Genomic DNA, 18,922 nt, shown 5'->3' with positions numbered 1-18,922 from the left:
AGGGCAGCACTATTATGCATGTCTGTGTCAACCTCTTGCAAAAGCACTGCAAGATGCATGGAAACTAGAGCTAAAAATACTATAATACTCCTATAAATACCCCAGGCTCCAAAATCGCTTAAAGAATAAGAGGAGGGGCACATTTGGCAAGAGATATTTCTGAACAGCATATATCCATATAGTTGCACAGTACACACTAAGTGTCTACTATGCAAACCTTTATGACCTCTGCACAAGTGCTCACATTTATTGGAAAGCATTTTCACCATCATTAAGTTGTTGTACCCAGAGTGTTTGCCTCAAGTGTTACGAGAGTGCAGCGCAACAAGGCGTTCATGCTTGTTAAGGTTAATGATCGTGCTCATGGCTGGTTCAAAGGGGAGCTGTTTGGATTCCTTTCACAGTTCAGAAAAGCTTTCAGCAGGCAACATTGTACCCAGTTGGCCCCACACCACACACATTCCAGTGTTCCCATTTGTGGGGCTTCAGGCTGATTGGTTGTGCTGGATGCTACTCGGGACTAATAGCTGCCCCTTTTTCCATTTTGATTGGTTGTTCTGAGTTAGTGCACTATGCATGTATTATCCAGTGGTCTGCTAGAGTGATGGTTTAAGTGTGAAAAATAAGAATTATTTCAGCACCAAAACTATATTAAAGGCCTATTTGAAATTTAACTGCTGTTTACTTTACAAAGCTGAATGAGTTGATTTGCACTCCCATTAACTGAAGCTGCTGTGTCATAATGACTTGCTTTGTTGAACAGGTACCTGGTGACTCACTTGATGGGTGCAGACCTCAACAATATCGTGAAGTGTCAGAAGTTGACAGATGATCACGTCCAGTTCCTCATTTACCAGATCCTACGGGGATTGAAGGTTAGGCCCCGCCCACTGTTACCTTATTTACTGGCTTGATTTAATTTGATTTAAAGGATAGTTAATCCAAAAATGAAAATTCTGCCATCATTTACGCACCCTCATGTAGTTTCTAACCCATATGACTCTTTCGTCTGCGGATCAAAAAAAGGAGATGTATTAAAGAATGTTGTGATTTCCTGATTTCCATACAAGGGCAGTTGATAGTGACTCACTTTTAAGCTTCCTTTCAGGCTGATGTTTATCATTCTGCTATACAAATACACTGTAAACCCGAATAAGTTAGCAGAACTAAAAAATATTTTTTAAAATGTATAAGTAAGCAGAACTGTCAGATTTTTATTTAGTACTACTCATGCGAGTTAATTAAAGGAATGCTCCGGGCTCTATACAAGTTAAGGTCAATCAAAAGCATTTGTGGCATAATGTTGATTACCACAAAAATTTATTTTGACTCACTCCTCCTCTTTTTTCTTTTTTTCTTTAAAAAAAAAAAAAAAAAAAAACTGGGTTCCAATGATGCACTTACATTGGAAGTGAATTTTTTTACGGTAAAATACTTACTTTTCAAAAGTATAACCACAAGACATAAAGGATATGTGTGTAAACATGATTTTAGTACATTTTATAAAATGTATAAGATTAATCTTTTATAATTGTAAAGTTATAGCCAATTTTACAACTTTGTTACCATAATGATGTAATGTCAACAAAATTATAACCCTAAAATGACTGTAAAAATGACCATTTAAACAACGTTAAAGCTCAAATAATACACATTAATTGTATTAATTAACAAGAATTAATGCAAATGCTTTTATAAAATTATAAGCGTCACATTTCTGTGTTTAAACCCCCAAAAATTGTCCACATTCACTTTTATTGTCCCCATTCACTCCTGTTGTAAGGGCCTCACTGTAACCTCGATTTTTGCTATTTTTAAGAGGAGGGATGAGTCAAAATAATCTTCGTGGAAATCAACATTATGCCACTAATGCTGTCGATTTAGCTTAACTTGTATTAAACCCGGAACATTCCTTTAACTTGAAGTATTGAGTAAGATAACACATACATTTTGATGGCACCTAACTTAAAGTTGATCTCTTTGGCTGAACTTAAAATGAACAAGTAATCTCTTAGAATTAGCTAGTATAGTAAATGCTAGCATATAACACTGTTAAGTACCATACAAAGAATGCCGGGGAAAAGAAATCCCCTGCCCAGTTTAAGTTAAATCTAGTGCATTTAACTAAAAAAAGTGCATTTAACTAACAAAAAAATATAAAAAATTTAGGTTACGTAAATGGTGTCAGTGTCATGAACTCAAAATAAAGAGAAAGTTCTAAATACTCATCAAGGTTAATTTATTTTAAATATTTGGGTGATAAAATGCTTCCCTCCTCAAAATAATTAATTATTTTAAGTATTAGGGTTTACAGTGTACAGTAATTCAGTCTTTCTGATGTATTTTAAGAGATAACCTTCTATTCTTAATACTGCTTTATAAAGTAGTTCAGTTCTTCTGTTTAGTGTGGTTCATTTAGATGTTCTTTTTCATTGATCTTTGTGTTTGATTAAATTGAGTTCATCCTTTTTTCTCTTCCCACAGTACATTCACTCAGCAGACATCATCCACAGGGTGAGTGCATCATGCTTTCTCTCCATTAGATTTAGATTTTATCATTAATGTGGTGTATTACTTGTAAATATTCTCTTGTGCTGTTTCAAGGCAGGCAGTTTTATGATTTGGAAGCTAACAATAATTTTTTTTTAAATTGCGATGTTGTTGTTAATGCCTCAGTTATTGTGTCTGGGGTAATATTCAAGGGTAAAGAGTCACTGGGAAGACTTGCCTTTATCGTCATTACAAACTACAGAGCTCCTAGTTTAGTCATTAAGTTTAAAGGAGATTTATTTATTTCCTTATCAAGATTAGTCTGGGGATGCGAAAACAGCACACCACCGATGTTGGAAAAACTAATTTGATTCAGACTTACAGAGCTATTCGTCAGTGCGGAAATTAGTTTTCTCATTAGTAAGGAGCGTGAGTTTTATTGCTGGTTTGACACAGGTAAACATATTTGGTTGAAGGATTTCATCTGCACCACTGCTTGTGTAAACAGGCCTATACTCTTTCTAATCAAGTTTATTTCAGTGGTGACCTCAATTTGGCTGTCTGGATGACTTTTTGTTAGTGCTTCCAAAAGGGATTTGTTGTCAAATGTGATGCATACTTAATGCGTACCACTCATTTTGTCTGTCTTTTCATCTTTTCCTATTGTGTAGGATCTTAAACCCAGTAACTTGGCTGTAAATGAAGACTGTGAACTTAAGGTGAGGACATGTTTATCAGCGTGCACTGTTTACCAAGATCATCTGATGCTTTTTCCACTGTCACATCTGTTATAATTATCCTCTGTTGACCAACACTTGGTTTATAGTCGGGAAAACACTAAGGCACACACAAGGTAATAGGAGTGCTGATAAGTCTCATCTATTTTATGACTAATTGTTGGCTCTGAATCTATAAATGTGCAGATTTTGGACTTCGGGCTGGCACGACTTACAGACGATGAGATGACGGGATACGTAGCCACCAGATGGTACCGTGCCCCAGAGATCATGCTCAACTGGATGCACTACAACATGACAGGTCAGGATTACCCAGAATCCTCACTTGGCAATTCATAAATAAACTAGCTTTTGCATTCCATTACTGCCTTTAGTTGAACCTTAAAGCTACACTGTTATTTTTGGCTCTTGAGAGGTTGAAACATAAAACTGCAAGCTACTTGCGGAGGAACACTTTGTGTCAGTTGTAATTAGGCACTGCTCTTCTGAGGGATGAATCTCATGGTTTGAGGACTCTGAGATGACCTGCAGAGCGGAGTCATGACGAGCTATTTTCATGTTGATATGTTATTCGCTAAAAAATGAAACAATATATTGAAAAGGATAAACAACACTCTTAATTATATCTTAATATGATTATTAAAGCATTTTATTCTCTACGCAATACACATTAATGTTTGTATTGTATTACTCATATCATTTTAAGAGGTGAATCTTGTGAAATGCAAAACGAGGATTTAATGATGAAATACTTTATTGTACGTGAAAATAATATGGAGAAATATGCTAAATAATGATTGCAATAATACATTTTTAGTCCTCTATTTGGAAGTAAAGTTACAACAGAGAGATGGTTACACACTGAACAAATTAATAAACATTACTGTGCTATGAAATATGAAAACTTGAGATAGGCATAAATTCATGGGGAACCACCTTGTACCTATAGTGGCTTTTAGATCTGTTTAAACATCTGCTAAAAGGATAAAATGGCAAGTGTCCATACACAGATTTATTGCTCCAAATATTTATTGGCCTACACTTGCTTGCATTTAAAAATGTTCTGCTACAAGGACAGTAAAGTGACTACAACTTTCAGTGAATTTCTGTGACTGAGGTAAAAAAAGATTTAGCCTAAGACAACAGCGGCACAAACATTTAGTGTCTCACAATTTAGGAATTTTGAAACTGCGGCAATGTTATAAAATACTCAGAAGTCATGAATATTAGTAAGATTGTAACAGCAACTTCACTGAAAGAAACGAAACTTACAAACACATTGCAATCGGTACACATAAGTAATGTTCGATTCATTAAAACATGACAAACAATATAAGCTTCAACAGCAGTGGTGGTTCTAAATGGGGGGCCTGGGGGGGACAATGTTGTGGCCGCATTACCACCATATTCAATTATCTATCGCCAGTTCCTTACTTCAATATTTATGAATTTTTATTTAGAATAATCTGCACTGATTAAAAGAAAGTAAATGCCATTTTTTTTTATTTAGTTTCCATGAATCAGAACATGTTTTTTGTTTTGTGTTGTAGTGGACATCTGGTCGGTGGGCTGCATAATGGCTGAGCTCCTCACAGGACGGACCCTGTTTCCCGGCACTGATCGTATCCTTTGCCCCCTCCATTCAAACGGTGCCCAAAATCTCTCTTTCTGGAAATACCCTTTGGTGATCTGACATTGTGGCATGTATTGCCCAATCGTGAAAAAAGACACCTACGCTTGTCAACCAGATCGAATGCATATAGCGGCAGTGATCCCGAGGGGAGTGAGTCAGTTAGTGTCAGGCCCGCAGCCTTCCTATGAGTCACCCAGCCTTCTGGTGCTATAGGCAAAAACATGAACTTTGCTCAGTCTTAGAGCACAAAGATTGAGGCCCTTGTGTGCACTGCTCTTGGAATCTTAATGTATTGCTGCTTCTGTTCTAATGGACGGGGACGTTGAATAAAACCCCCTATGAAAAAAAAACACTCGCACCACATTAAATAGGGTGAAGGCCGTTTGAGAGAGGGAATAAGACATGTGGTCCAAAGGAAGCCTCTGCAGAAGAATAGATTAGGATGAATTAGCTGTTTTGCTTCCAAAATGTGCAGATTAATCTGCTTTTTGTTTGCTTTTTGTCTTATCTGCTTATCTGTGCATGCGTATAGCATGGCCTCAAACTCAATTTGGGAGTTTGACATGTTAAGGATGAAATATTTGTTAAAGCTGTGAGTGTGGTAGGTGGCACATTCTCAAATGCTCAGTGTGTTCCCACTACACATCTGTTAAAGCAATAGTCACCCAAAAATAGAAATGGTCAAAATTAGGGATGTGCGATGTGGGTCAAAAATATGATCACAATTTTTTTCGTTCAATATCAGTATTTATCGTGATATACATAAGGAAATGCATTCCACATATTTGTTAGACCTCAAGAATGAATGGAAACAACTTGCTTGTTTACACGTTATCTCCACAGAGTAAGCTACCTTTTAATTTGAAGTTCAAGAAATATACTCCGTTTGGGTTTTAATACTACATAAGGTGTGTGGCCTCTTTTCGATAAAATTTCGCCAATTTCATCGTCTTCAGCTGACGTTTGACTCCACTGAAAGAGTTTCTTGTGAAGCTCCACACTTCAGCTCAGTAGGTGGTGGTAATGCACCATATACTGGATTGCCAACCGCCTATAAGCATCATTAGAAGAATAAATACTTTGGAAGAGCTATGGAAAAAACATTTGTCTAAATAGTAATTAAATAAACAGATATGGTGTTGATGTCGGATTTGTTGTTGTGTTCTGTCAATAGCTATATTGCCTTGTCATTGCTGGCTTGTTTGATACACAACGATATAGTATTAGCCGGGTTGCTAGCTAGTGGCTACCAAGCCTCAATACTGGTTTATATGACAACAGGACGAGGTAGCCGCTAGTCTGCTAATAATTCCCAAATGGCTAATTTCATGATTTCAGCCGGCGTTGCTAGGAAGACGTACCCGATTTGATCGTTTAGATGTACAAAATGACAAAATTTAAAAAAAGTTTATTATCGAGGAATTATTTTGTTGTCGTTTTATCGCCCAGCCCCAGTCAAAATAATACATGAATACAAAAGAGTTTGACATGAGGATGGGTAAACTTTTTTATGTATGTATTTTTTGCTTTCAAGTTTGAATATGTCGAAAGGCCAATGAGATTTGAGGGCATAATTTTCAATAAATTACTTACATTTTGGTCTGTTCTTCACAAAAAGCTAGCATAAGACTTCAAAAGACACAAAGGTAGTCATATGGACTACTTTATGATGCTTTTTTGGAGCTTGATAAAGTCCCCATTCACTTTCACAGCGTAAAATTGTTCACAATTACGCCTTTTGTGTTCCATGGAAGAAAGAAAATTATTTAACTTTTGGGTGTACTATTCCTTTAAATGCACAAACTCTTCAGTTTCTCTGATTTTAAAGCATACGACACTGAAAGACATTCAGACATACCTTATGTCATGTTCTGTGCTTCTGTTCTGTGGCTTGCTCCACTGAAGCTTGCCTGTTAATTTTATATGTTGGCTTGCCACATTTTTGGATGTTTCTAAAGGGACTGCATGTCTGAATTTCTGTCGTCTCACCTTTGAATCTTCTAATAGTGATGCACCTGTACCATCCTCAATCCACTTCTAACCTTGACTTGATTATTTGTACTTGTTAACAACACACACATGTGCCAGATCTAGATAGAACTTATTTGAGTATCTGGCCTGAAAAAAAAAATCACTCACTGACTATATTGCTGATCGCACCTGCCATTTACATGCGCTTGTTAAACGTAATTGCAAGTAGTTTCACTGCTAGGGTTTTGTGTAATGGTCCATAAGGCTTCTTGATTGCATCCTTGACTGATTACAGTCACATTTGTATGTCCTAGTGTGCAGGGTGACTGTGCCCGTGTCACAAATCTTATCTGCCTGACACACTATTGTATTCACTTACTTTTTGTGTGCTGATCCATGCTAGTGTACTCCAGTCAGGTAAGTCTGTTAACTTTAGACTGCTGTACTAACCTGTTGCCTGTTTTCCTCAATATGACAATATACAGCTCTCCAAGTCTTATTAGCCAGAAATAATTCATAAATCTGTGATCTTTTGTGGCCATTTTCTCTATACAAGACCCCCTGAAATGGCTTGATGCATTCAAGTTTTTTTTCCTGTGTTGACTTATTGTCTTTTGAAGCAGCAAGTTTGGGAGGGAAAAATCATACCTAATCATTGTACAAAGTGATGTCACTTTATACAGAATCTGTGAATGGCTTGTTCTGAGACAGTTCTTATGATTAATGAAGATTAAAAAAAAAGAACTGGGTGGATTTTTATCATTATAGGGTGGTTGTGTCACACACGGCCAACACACATTTATGTTCAAACACAATGTAAAAGTACATTTTGCATAATAGTTCCCCTTTAAAGGGATAGTTCACCCAAACAATTAATTTCTCTCATAATTTACTCACCCTCATGCCATCCCAGATGTGTATGACTTTCTTTTTGTTCTTCAGAACACAAACAAAGATTTTAAGGATATCTCAGCTCTGTAGGTCCATACTATTCAAGTGAATGGTGACCAGACCTTTGAAGCTCCAAAAATCACAAAGATGGCATATAAGTAATCCATATGACTCCAGTGGTTAAATCCATGTCTTCAGAATATAATATAATATAATATGGGTGTGAGAAACAGATAAATATTTAATTCCTTTTTTTTTTTACTATAAATCTAATGAGATTTATTGGAACAAATATGGAAATATTGATCTGTTTCTCACCCAAAATGATTGCATCGCTTCAGAAGACATATATTTAACCACTGGAGTCATCCCGAACTTCAAAGGTCTGGTCACCATTCACTTGCATAGTATGTACCTACAGAGCTGAGGTGTTTTTCTAAGATCTTCATTGTGTTCTGAAGAACAAAAATAAAGTCATACACATGTGGGATGGCATTATGGTGAGTAAATGATGAGATAAATGTCATTTTTGTTTGAACTATCCCTTTAACGTTACAGTTTGCATGTATTTTGGCTTTGTTCCATCTCATGTCTTCCTTGATTACATTTTGCCATGCTGTTTTTCTTTTGTGCAATAGAGGAACTTTATCATTGGTTCTGTTTTTCCCCTCTCCAGCCCCTGCTTTCATAGTCACCCCATTTTTTGCATTTTCCTTTATTTTGGACCTAAAGATATTGATCAGTTGAAGCTTATCATGATGCTCGTCGGAACCCCAGGTCCAGAGCTCTTGATGAAAATATCTTCTGAGTCTGTGAGTCTTCTGTTTTGCCTGAGTTTGACTTCCTCAACGACGGCCTGGTGATCTGTTCTGCTTGCTTTAGTCATTCCGATCACGTATCATATTCATGTTGCATCTTTTTTTCCTTTTTCACTGGCATGAACTACTTGTGTTTGCTAGTTATGCAATCAGCATTTTAATGTAGTCAAATAGCTGGCAGATGGTTTTGCCAGGTTGTGCTGAAGATCGACCCACGCATATTGAGTGCAGAACGAATGGCTTTCACAATCCTTTTGCCTTCCAAAGGTCTCCTGTGTCTTCCTACACTTCCTGTTGCATTTCCTGTTGTTTCTGTCCTAAAGGTATAGTTTACCCAAAAATTTAAATTCATTTTCCCCATCATTATTGGGGACCAGGGACAGCCAGGAATGTTTCATTTTTGGTTGAACTGTCACTTTAACCCTTGATTGATTAACCTGGCTCTTGTCTGATCTAGCATTTGGTGCATCTTTGTCCCCTTCCTTGCCCCCCCCCCCTCCTTTTTTTTCCTTCTCAAATGGTTGGTGCATTCTCTGCACCAAGCCACAGCGTTAAACTAAAGCAATTCCGAAGATGTTACAGCAGCTGTATGGTAAAGTGTCTTTTGTTGATACACTCAATGCCAGTGTATTATTTTGATTGTAAGGCCCTTGACCTGGGTTCCCCAAGATATAAACCAGCTTCAGCAGATAATGAGACTCACAGGGACCCCACCAGCCTCTCTAATAAGCAGGATGCCAAGCCACGAGGTGAGCAAGGATCTGTCCAAAACCATCCACGCATGGCCGTCTGGGGCACTCTGGAATAAGGCGGCCAAATTTCCCAAAATGGTTATTTGTCCTGGGACGTTCCTAATTTTCCAATCCCTCCCACCCCCTCTCCGAAGTATTGCCTGCTTTTTGTTTGCGACATATCTTTGACATAATTTCTTCCAACCACAATTTCTTAGTACACTGCAAGGCTTTTAGAAGAATGCCACCACTCATTTTAAGCACAGGCATGGACTGTTTAATCTCTAACATAAAATATAAAATTTGTTTGTTTAACATGCAGTAGTGCTTGTCAGAGGTCCACTAGTAAACACACAATACTGATTGCAGAACATGAACTATGAATAAACATCAGGTATTATTGACCTTTATAGATGTAAGGAACAGAAGTTTACTGTATCCCTAAAAAGTATTTTGACACTATAGCCACACTTAAAATGTATGAATGTCATTGCATTACAGAATTTTAAACCAAATGTCATTTGCAAAGGAGTTATGCTAGATCTTTTCACATAACTATCTTAATTTGTTTAGCCATATTTGCAATACAATTTAACCAAGGTCAATGTTAATAAGATTTATGAAGTCGGTTCCTCTCAAGTTCACTCAGGTGTCTTAAAAGAGTGATATCTTAAGTTCCTCACATTAACTATGGGTATGTTCCACTAAGTAATGTGGAAAGAAAAAGTATTTGAACCCTTTGGAATTAGCTGGTTTTCTGCATTAATTGGTCATAAAATGTGATCTCATCAAAGTCACAAGTATAGACAAACGCAATGTGCTTAAGCTAACAACTCACATACAATTATAATCTTTCATGTCTTTATTGAACACTTCCAATTAAACATTCACAGTGCTGTGGAAGAAATTAACCCTTGGATTTAATAACTGGTCGATCCTCCTTTGGCAGCAATAACCTCAACCAAGAATTTCTGGTTGCTGCAGGTTAGACCTGTACAACGTTCAGAAGGAATTTTGCACAATTCTTCCTCACAGAACTGCTTCAGCTCCGCCATATTGTTAGCATGTCTGGTGTGAACGGCTCTCCTGTGGTAATCCCACAGCATCTCTATTCGGTTAAGGTCTGGGTAGCTCCAAATGTGGATTTTCTTTTTTAGAAGACATTCTGTAGTGTATTTACTTCAATGTTTAAGGTCATTGTCCTGCTGCATCACCCAATTACCATTACCCTGTTGGAAATCTTGATAAACTTGTGGTCCAGGACCTGAAACAGCAATGCAGCCCCAAATCATGATGCTCTCTCCACCGTACTTCAGCATTGGGATGATGTTTTCATGTTGGTATGCAGTGCCCTTTTTATGCCACATGTAGTTCAACCTTAGTTTCATCAATCCACAAAAGATTTTCCCAATAGCATTGTTGAGTGTTAAGGTGGTATTTGGCAAATTTGAGGCACACATCATTGTTTTTGTTTGTAAGCAGCTGGTTCATTCATGGTGTCCTGCAATGGATACCATACCTGTTTAATGTTTTCCGTATAGTAGACTCATGAACAGAGATATTAACCAGTTCCAGTGATTCCTTCAATTCTTCAGCTGTCACTCTAGGGTTCTGGTTTTACCTCATTGAGCATTCTGCGTTGTGCCCTTTGAGTCATGGCTGGACAGCCACTTCTAGGGAGAGTAGCCAGAGTACTAAATCGTCTCCATTTATAGGCAATTTGTTTAAATGTGGACAGATGAATATCTATGCTCTTAGAGATAACTTTGTAACCCTTTCGAGCTTTATTCAAAGCAACAATTCTTGATCGTAGGTGCTCCACATCAGTGGATGCTTCTTGTGAATAGCAGACTCAAAATGTTTGAGCTTTTTATAAGTCATAGTAGCTCTAACCTGCACATGCAATCTCGTTTCATTAATTGGATGCCAACTCCTGACTCTAATTAGCTATTTAGCTTATTAACCTAGGGGTTCACATACTTTTTCAAACCTAAATTGTAAATGTTTGAATGATGTATTTTACAATACAATAATGTGTGTTATTAGTTAAAAAAGATTGTGTTGGTACGTATTGTAACATAGATGATCAAAAACGATTTTAAGATAAATGTATACATACACCAATCGGCCACAACATTCACTGACAGGTGAAGTGAATAACATTGATTATATTATTACAATGGCAACTGACAAGGGGTAGGATATATTAGGCAGCAAGTGAACAGTCAGTTGTGTTGGAAGCAAGAAAAATAGACTTTGAAATGTGCCAAATTGTGATGGCTAGACAACTGGGTCAGAGTATCTCCAAAACAGCAGGTCTTGTGGGGAGTTCCTCATATGCAGTGGTTATTACCTACCAAATGTGGTCCAAGGAAGGACAACCGGTGAACTGGCAACAGGGTCATGGGCGCCCAAGGCTCATTGATGTGCATGGGAAGCGAAAGCTAGCCCGTCTGGTCCGATCCCACAGAAGAGCTGCTGTTGCACAAATTGCTGAAAAACGTAATGCTGGCCATGATAGAAAGGTGTATCGCAGCTGGCTGTGTAGCCGCAGACCGTTAGTGCCCATGCTGACCCCTGTCCACCGCCTACAATGGGCATGTGAGTGTCAGAACAGGACCATGGAGCAATAGAAGAAGGTGGCCTAGTCTGATGAATCACATTTTCTTGTAGATCATGTGGACAGCCGGGTTTGTGTGCATCCTGGCAATGTTCTGCTGGGAAAACTTGGGTCCTGGCATTCATGTTAATGTTACTTTGACATGTACCAACTTCCTAAAGATTGTTGCAGACCACGTACACCACTTCATGGCAATGGTATTCCCTGATGGCAGTGGCCACTTTCAGCAGGATAATGCGCCCATCCACACTGCAAAAACTTTTCAGGAATGGTTTTAAGAACATGACAAAGAGTTCAAGTTGTTGACTTGGCCTCAAAATTCCCCAGATCTCAATATGATTGAACATCTATGGGATGTGCTGGACCAACAATGGAGGCCCCACCTCACAACTTACAGGACTTAAAGGATCTGCTGCTAACACCTTGGTGCCAGATACCACAGGACACTTTCAGAGGCCTTGTGGAGTCAATGCCTCGACGGGTCAGAGCCGTTTTGGCTGCACAAGGGGGACCTACACGATATTAGGCAGGAGGTTTTAATGTTGTGGCTGATCAGTGTAAATGGAGGTAATTCCAAAGGGGTTTCTTGCCATTGTGTATATACTTCATTTTGAACAGTATATCTATTGTTTTTATAATGTAAGTGTTGTTTAAAGTTTTCTTGTGCTGTCAGTCCTAAAATATTTTGTTATATAATGCCATGACATGCATCCAAATAATTTTTGGTGCCACTCTATCCATATATTTTCTTTACCTCAATGATTTGGTGCTTTTGCCATTTCATTTTACTAGATTCTGTCCCAGGGTTGATGTGCAGTCAGAGAAATTAAAGCTCATCTCTTTAATCATATATGCAAACCTTCAATATTGTTTTTCTTTTAAAAGGCAAGGAACTACATCAACTCCCTGGCACATATGCCCAAGAGGAACTTTGCAGATGTGTTTATTGGTGCAAACCCATTAGGTAACAATATTGTCTGTTTCTGATGAAACCTACTGCCACTGATGTCAACTTTTTATGTGACTTTTTAAAAGTGCTTGCTTTTAAAAATGTACCTCATTGATTGTGGATCTGTGTGATCTCTTCAGCTGTGGACCTGCTGGAGAAGATGCTGGTTCTGGACACAGATAAACGGATCACTGCGTCAGAGGCCCTTGCACACCCGTACTTCGCCCAGTATCACGACCCAGATGACGAGCCAGAGGCAGAACCCTACGATCAGAGCTTTGAGAGTCGTGATCTAGAGATAGAAGAATGGAAACGTAAGCCTACACATTGAAGCATGCATAGAGAAATCAATGCATTTACTTGCCACTCATGTGATCTGCTTGAGAACTTTGAGATAGACTTGTAGACTTTTAGTTCACCTAAATCTGAAAATAACCCCATATTACTTTTTTCTTTTTCTTAACACAAAGGGATAAATTGTGGAAAAAAATTTCTCAGTGATGTCAAGTTATGGTGACCAATTCATCAACCTTGGATGCAAATGTATAATTCAAAAAGTATTGTATGCGAGTGACTCATGCCTTGTTCTGAAGGAATACGATAAGGTTTGGTGAGAAACAAACAGACATCTAATGTATTAAGTGAAACTCTTGCGCAACCGTTGCTATCCTGTGCAAGTTTATGAGTGAACGAGAGCAGCAGTTACACTGCTCACTCTCAAGAGCTGTGCATCTCGTTGAGAAATGCATCTATTCTTGGACTACAAGAGAGGGTGCAGCATAACTGCTGCTCTTGTGCACTCTCATGAATGCGCATAGGACAGCAACGGTCGGTCAAGTGTTTCACATAATAATAATTGAAAAAAATCACCAAACCTTATCAAAGTATTTATTAGGCTTCCGAATTATAAGTTTGTGTCCTTTATGAAGCTTAAAAAGGTGTTCACCATAATCGGCGACTTTATCATCACTGAACACAACTTTTTTTCACAACTTCTCCATAAGTCATATTAGGTTATAACAACACAGGGGTGAGGATTCAGTGACTACATTTTAATCGATTTTCGAGTGAAATATCCCTTTAAGACCACTACAGACTGTACAAATTTGGCAAAGAATTTTCCTTTATCTTCAGGAATTGAAAAAGATTTATTTTTAATAGCGCAAAATCAGCAGTCTTATATTGAGTCTGATCGCTTAGTGTGACATGCTCGCAGATGACTGATAAATTGCCTCTGATGAAGTTCTAACAATGTCAGAAAAGCACAGCAATTGATGACGTGTCTTTATGAGAGGTTTCATTTTCGAGAGACGTTCATTTAAAAAATATTTTATTCGCTGTATAATTTGCTATTTAAATATCATGTTATTTAGCGTTCCTTCTACATTATGAGCATACTATCGAAATGACCAAGTTTGCTCTGAAACATTTGCCAGGTTCAGGAACTCCAACGTGATTTTTTCCTTTTCCGGGGAAAATATTTAATGCATTAGCGCAAGTGTTTGCTTTGCTTTGTATGGTACCATTTAAATGTTTTGTTTCTTTAAGAATATCAGAACATGACACGATTGCCCACTTAAAGCTGTCATTCGTGAGAATGTAGTGCCCTTTGCAAGTTGCATGTGTTGTTCATTGGAATATTTCCTGACAACTTTCATAATGCTGTCTCTAAATTCCTTCTATTACATAAACTACAAAATAATCACAGGTAACTCACAAGGCAGGTCTCGTTTGATAATTAAGTTTGCTTTTAACAATGAGTGTCTGTGTCAGCAGAGCTCACATACGAGGAGGTGATCAGCTTCGAGCCTCCCGTGTTTGATGGAAACGAGATGGAGTCATGAGGAGCCACTCTTCCTGGTCGACCAGCTGGATCTTCATTAATACAGGAAAATGACATTCAAGTGCCTGCCATTATGAAGTGCTGGCTTCAATGTGTTCTCTGAGACAGCTTATTCACTCTGCCTTTATATACTCTGTTAAATGAGGAAAACAAACTTGCAAAGTTCTCCATTTGAATTTCGAAAAGGACACTGAATATATTGTTCTTTATATCATTGCTTTCTTCCCCAAAATTAACTACTCTTATGGCCAGACCACTTTTAAATAAAATTTAAATATGTATTCTCACATATCAGTCAGATGAATATCTGCATTTTAAGCTTGCAGTTCCAGTTTTTATATTCTTTTTGGGGAAGTAAAACATGTACCTCGATTCCAAACTCTGCTTGTAGCCTATAATGCAAATGGACCGACAAGCTCAAATGCTGTCAAAATGCTACGATTAAGACATGTAAATAAAATGGCACTGCTGTAAATAAAGAATGATGTGTGCCAACAGTTTTATTTAGGATTTGCTGTAAAGTGCACCATTAACATCTAGTCTCAGAATTTGACCTGAAATTTTAGTAGCAAAAATTATCTAAAAAGTGAATCCAATCAGCTAAAGAGAATGTTATTTCTATGAAGTGCTCTGTGTAGAATGTAAACAGAAGAGTATGTCAGTGCAGTGTTCTTTTCCCAGCTGAGTCTCTGTCCTAGACAATGGTAGATGATAGGATCAGTAATAAATGCTGATTGTATGACTGCAGCCATGCTTGCTTTTGACATGAAAATGATATGAGTGAATCTCAGAAAATTGTTGAGGTCAGATTTCACCCTAAAATCACAAATTATATCTTAAATAGTGAAAATAAATCTATTTTTAGGAGTATTAATATTTGGACTTTATATATTATGGAGGTATTTATACGTCATTGTAGTACTTGATGCACAGCCTTTAATGTATTTATAATTGTATAAAGGTATTACAATAATGAGAATTATCATTGGGAATATTGGGACATCCGTATACATTAGGGTAACAAGAATTTTTTAAGGGGAATTTGTGCTTGATTGTAATGAGATTATAATTTAAATATAATGTGGGGTGAAATGTGGCCTGGCCAGACATGTTCCTGGCCAGTTTCGTGAGATTCACACTTTTGTCTTTCTGAAATACAGAGTTATTGGCCTGTATTTCTAATGAGTTCACCCCTTGTTATGAGCAGCTGGTAATCTAGCTAGACCGAAGTGTGGTTTCTTTCTTTTCACATTTTTCCCCTTAATTTATTATTTATGAAAATTTTGAGAAATTGGGTTAAAATGGAGATCAAGGTTTTAACAGGAAGCTTGTGTCATCAGGACAAATCTTTGAGCATGACCGCACAATAGTCCACAATACAACAGTCCTCCGAACTGAAAGTTTATGCATGTAAAAATAAAAGTAACTGAGCAAGTGCTCTGTTATTCAATAATCTTAAAGGGATAGTTCACCCAAAAAGAAAATTCTGTCATCTTTTACTCCCCCTCATGCCATCCCAGATGTGTATGACTTTCTTCTGCTGAACACAACTGATTTTCACAAACTAATATTTCAGCTTTGAAGGGTCTCAGTAAGTGAATGTGTACCAAAACTTTGAAGCTCCAAAATGCATATAAAGGCTGTATTTAAAGTAATCCATATGGCTCCAGTGTTAAATCCGTATCTTCAGAAGCGATTTGATAGGTGTGTGTGAGAAACGGATCAATATTTAAGTCCTTTTTTACTCTTAAAATTTTCTCCCTGCCCAGTAGGTGGCGATATGCACAAAGAATGCGAATAGCTAAAAACAAAAGAAGAACGTGAAAGTGGAGATTGTTAAAAAAATAACTTAAATATTGATCCATTTCTCACCCACACTTATATCAATTTTGAAGATATGGATTTAACCACTGGAGTCTTATGGATTACTTTTAAGATCACTTTATGCCACTGGAGCTTCAAAGTTCTGGTCACCATTCACTTCCAATGTGAAGAGCTGTACAGAGATGAAATATTCTTCAAAAAATCTTTGTTTTTGTTTAGCAGAAGAAAGTGCTACACATCTGGGATAGCATGTGGGTGAGTAAATGATGAGAGAATTTTCATTTTTAAATGAACTGTCACTTTAATTGAACATCCCAGCCTAAAAGACTTGCAAGGAATTTGTTTTCTCAATTGGAATCAGCATCTAACTTTCTGTATCGGTTCAGTTATTTTAAGAATTGTTAGTTTAAGTGTTCACTTTTCTGCTGTATATAATCACTTAATTTTATTCAGAAATATTTGTGCATGTATTTTACGTAAGGCACTGTGTTTCTGTTTGTTTGCACATTTACAGGGAAACCGTGTCAGTCTGCAGAAAGATAATGTAGTGCATCCAGCAGTAAAATCCATTTGTGGTTTTTGTTTTATTTTTAATGGAAAAGAGGTTGTCTCTCTTTTATGCAAAACAGGTTTTTCTCAGTCATCCATGATAAGCAGCTACAGTAGGCCTATGTGGTCTGTAAACAACTCCTATACAGGAATAAATGCAGTTACTTTCGCAACATTCACTCTATGATATAACTCCAGTATTTGGATGCATGTCATGGCAAAACAAATGAATAACTGTTTTTTATTCCATTCTGAACAATAAAATGTTTGAAAGACGAAGACGTGATGCATTATTTCATACTACATCTTAAATAATGCTGCCCTCAAGTGGTTATTCTTCTCAAACATTGAAAGATTTGTGAAACGTATTTCGTAATGGTTGTGAAAATAAATTCACTGTATGTTATTACAACTCACTATTATTCTTTATTGAAATTTCTGAATTATGGCTTGTTGCCAAATTTTACTACAGCAAAACGTTATCAGGGTATGTTTATTTTTGAATGTCAATTTATGTAGAGGCACTGTGAAGTCCTGGCTACAAAGAAGCAACATCTTTACCTTTATTGCCCAATAGCAGTAATATACAAAAATTGTATATTGATTTGGCCAAGAAATGCTATAGTGAATTTATTGACCCATGTGACAACTTGCCCCCACCTCAGATGAAAAATTCCCTTGTCCTGAAAACAGAGATTAGTTCAAACATTCCATTAAAATCTTGCATCATTATATAGTTGACCCTTGCCTGAATGTAACGCCAGTGTGGTTTTAGTGTGATCACTTGTTTACCAAATATCAACTTTATCCACTGCTCTGCTCTGAGAGTCATCATCAGAATATGGTGACAAACATGTACATTTCAGTGATGGAAAAATTATTAAAACAGTCAAGAACCCCCATTTAAAAGGCATCACTCTGTAACCCTAAACTTTTATTTAATAATTTTGAAATGGTTTGACTATATTGTTTTAAACTTTTTTTTATTTTTTAGAAAATATATTTTAATTTGTCAATTGCCTGAAAAAACACTTGTCCTCTTTTTCTGGGATACCACTTATATGACATTAACAGTTATTTATGTGTTATTTTTTTTTTAATAACAAGTGTGCAAAAAACAAAACAAAAATGATTTAACAAAAAATAAGTAATTAATAATTGAAATAATTTTAAAATATTTTTTAAACCTTGATTACATATGGGTGTTATCAATGTCAAAAACTTATATTTTTGAAAATGCAGAAAGTTGTGGAAAATAACTTTTTTTTTCAGAGGAAGAAGAGGCTTAATCAAATGTTTATACTGTGATTTTTCCCACTTTGTTGAAAAAGTTATTAATTTACATTTTAACTGTAATTTTTCAAATGGTCATTGGTGTTACATTGTTTAATGCTCACGTGAAAGATTTGGATTTTTTTTATTTTTTTTTTTATTGGTTGATTTTAGTCTGATAAGTACGTTTTGTGATTCTATTGACACCGGCTTAGAAATGTTATCTTTTAAGATAATTTGTCACTGGTGTTATTTGCGTCACTGGTCTTACAACCCTTTTTTGAACAATATAATAAAGAACAGCAGGCAAGTTTTCTTTTATGGATAAAAAATTAAGTCGATATGTTTAAAATAAATGTTTACCCTGAGCTTTTATGGACAAAAACTGAACTGAATAAAAAAAACTAATATATATTTTTTAAATTACTCGACTGAGAATGATTCAGGGAACGTGCGTCAGGATGAATCACACTGAATCACGAATCAATTCAGTTTTGCCAACCCAATTAACTAATTCACTGAAAAGAACCGCTTCAAACGAATGATTAATTCGCGAAACGGGCTGCGTCCGAAAACTGGAAAAAATGCCTTCGG

General features: G+C 36.8%; 1 protein-coding gene across 2 annotated transcripts in view; it reads left to right on the top strand.

Annotated features, from left to right (window-relative positions):
• Positions 1-17,335, top strand: part of LOC127625679 (mitogen-activated protein kinase 14B) — a 40,880-nt gene extending 23,545 nt beyond the window's left edge. The window contains exons 4-12 of one of the 2 annotated variants that reach the window (XM_052101011.1): positions 764-875; positions 2,485-2,514; positions 3,162-3,209; positions 3,414-3,528; positions 4,778-4,849; positions 9,210-9,289; positions 12,777-12,855; positions 12,981-13,154; positions 14,617-17,335. In XM_052101011.1, the coding sequence (XP_051956971.1) occupies positions 764-875; positions 2,485-2,514; positions 3,162-3,209; positions 3,414-3,528; positions 4,778-4,849; positions 9,210-9,289; positions 12,777-12,855; positions 12,981-13,154; positions 14,617-14,684 (778 nt within the window). In that variant the 3' untranslated portion in view covers positions 14,685-17,335. Of the gene's footprint in view, positions 1-763; positions 876-2,484; positions 2,515-3,161; positions 3,210-3,413; positions 3,529-4,777; positions 4,850-8,454; positions 8,535-9,209; positions 9,290-12,776; positions 12,856-12,980; positions 13,155-14,616 lie in introns of both variants that reach the window. The other variant, XM_052101012.1, reaches the window with a different exon arrangement.
• Positions 17,336-18,922: the final 1,587 nt, after the last annotated feature.

Source organism: Xyrauchen texanus, chromosome 32 (genome assembly GCF_025860055.1).
Source record: "Xyrauchen texanus isolate HMW12.3.18 chromosome 32, RBS_HiC_50CHRs, whole genome shotgun sequence".
NCBI lineage: Eukaryota > Metazoa > Chordata > Actinopteri > Cypriniformes > Catostomidae > Xyrauchen > Xyrauchen texanus.
This window is presented reverse-complemented; position numbering and strand designations above follow the sequence as displayed.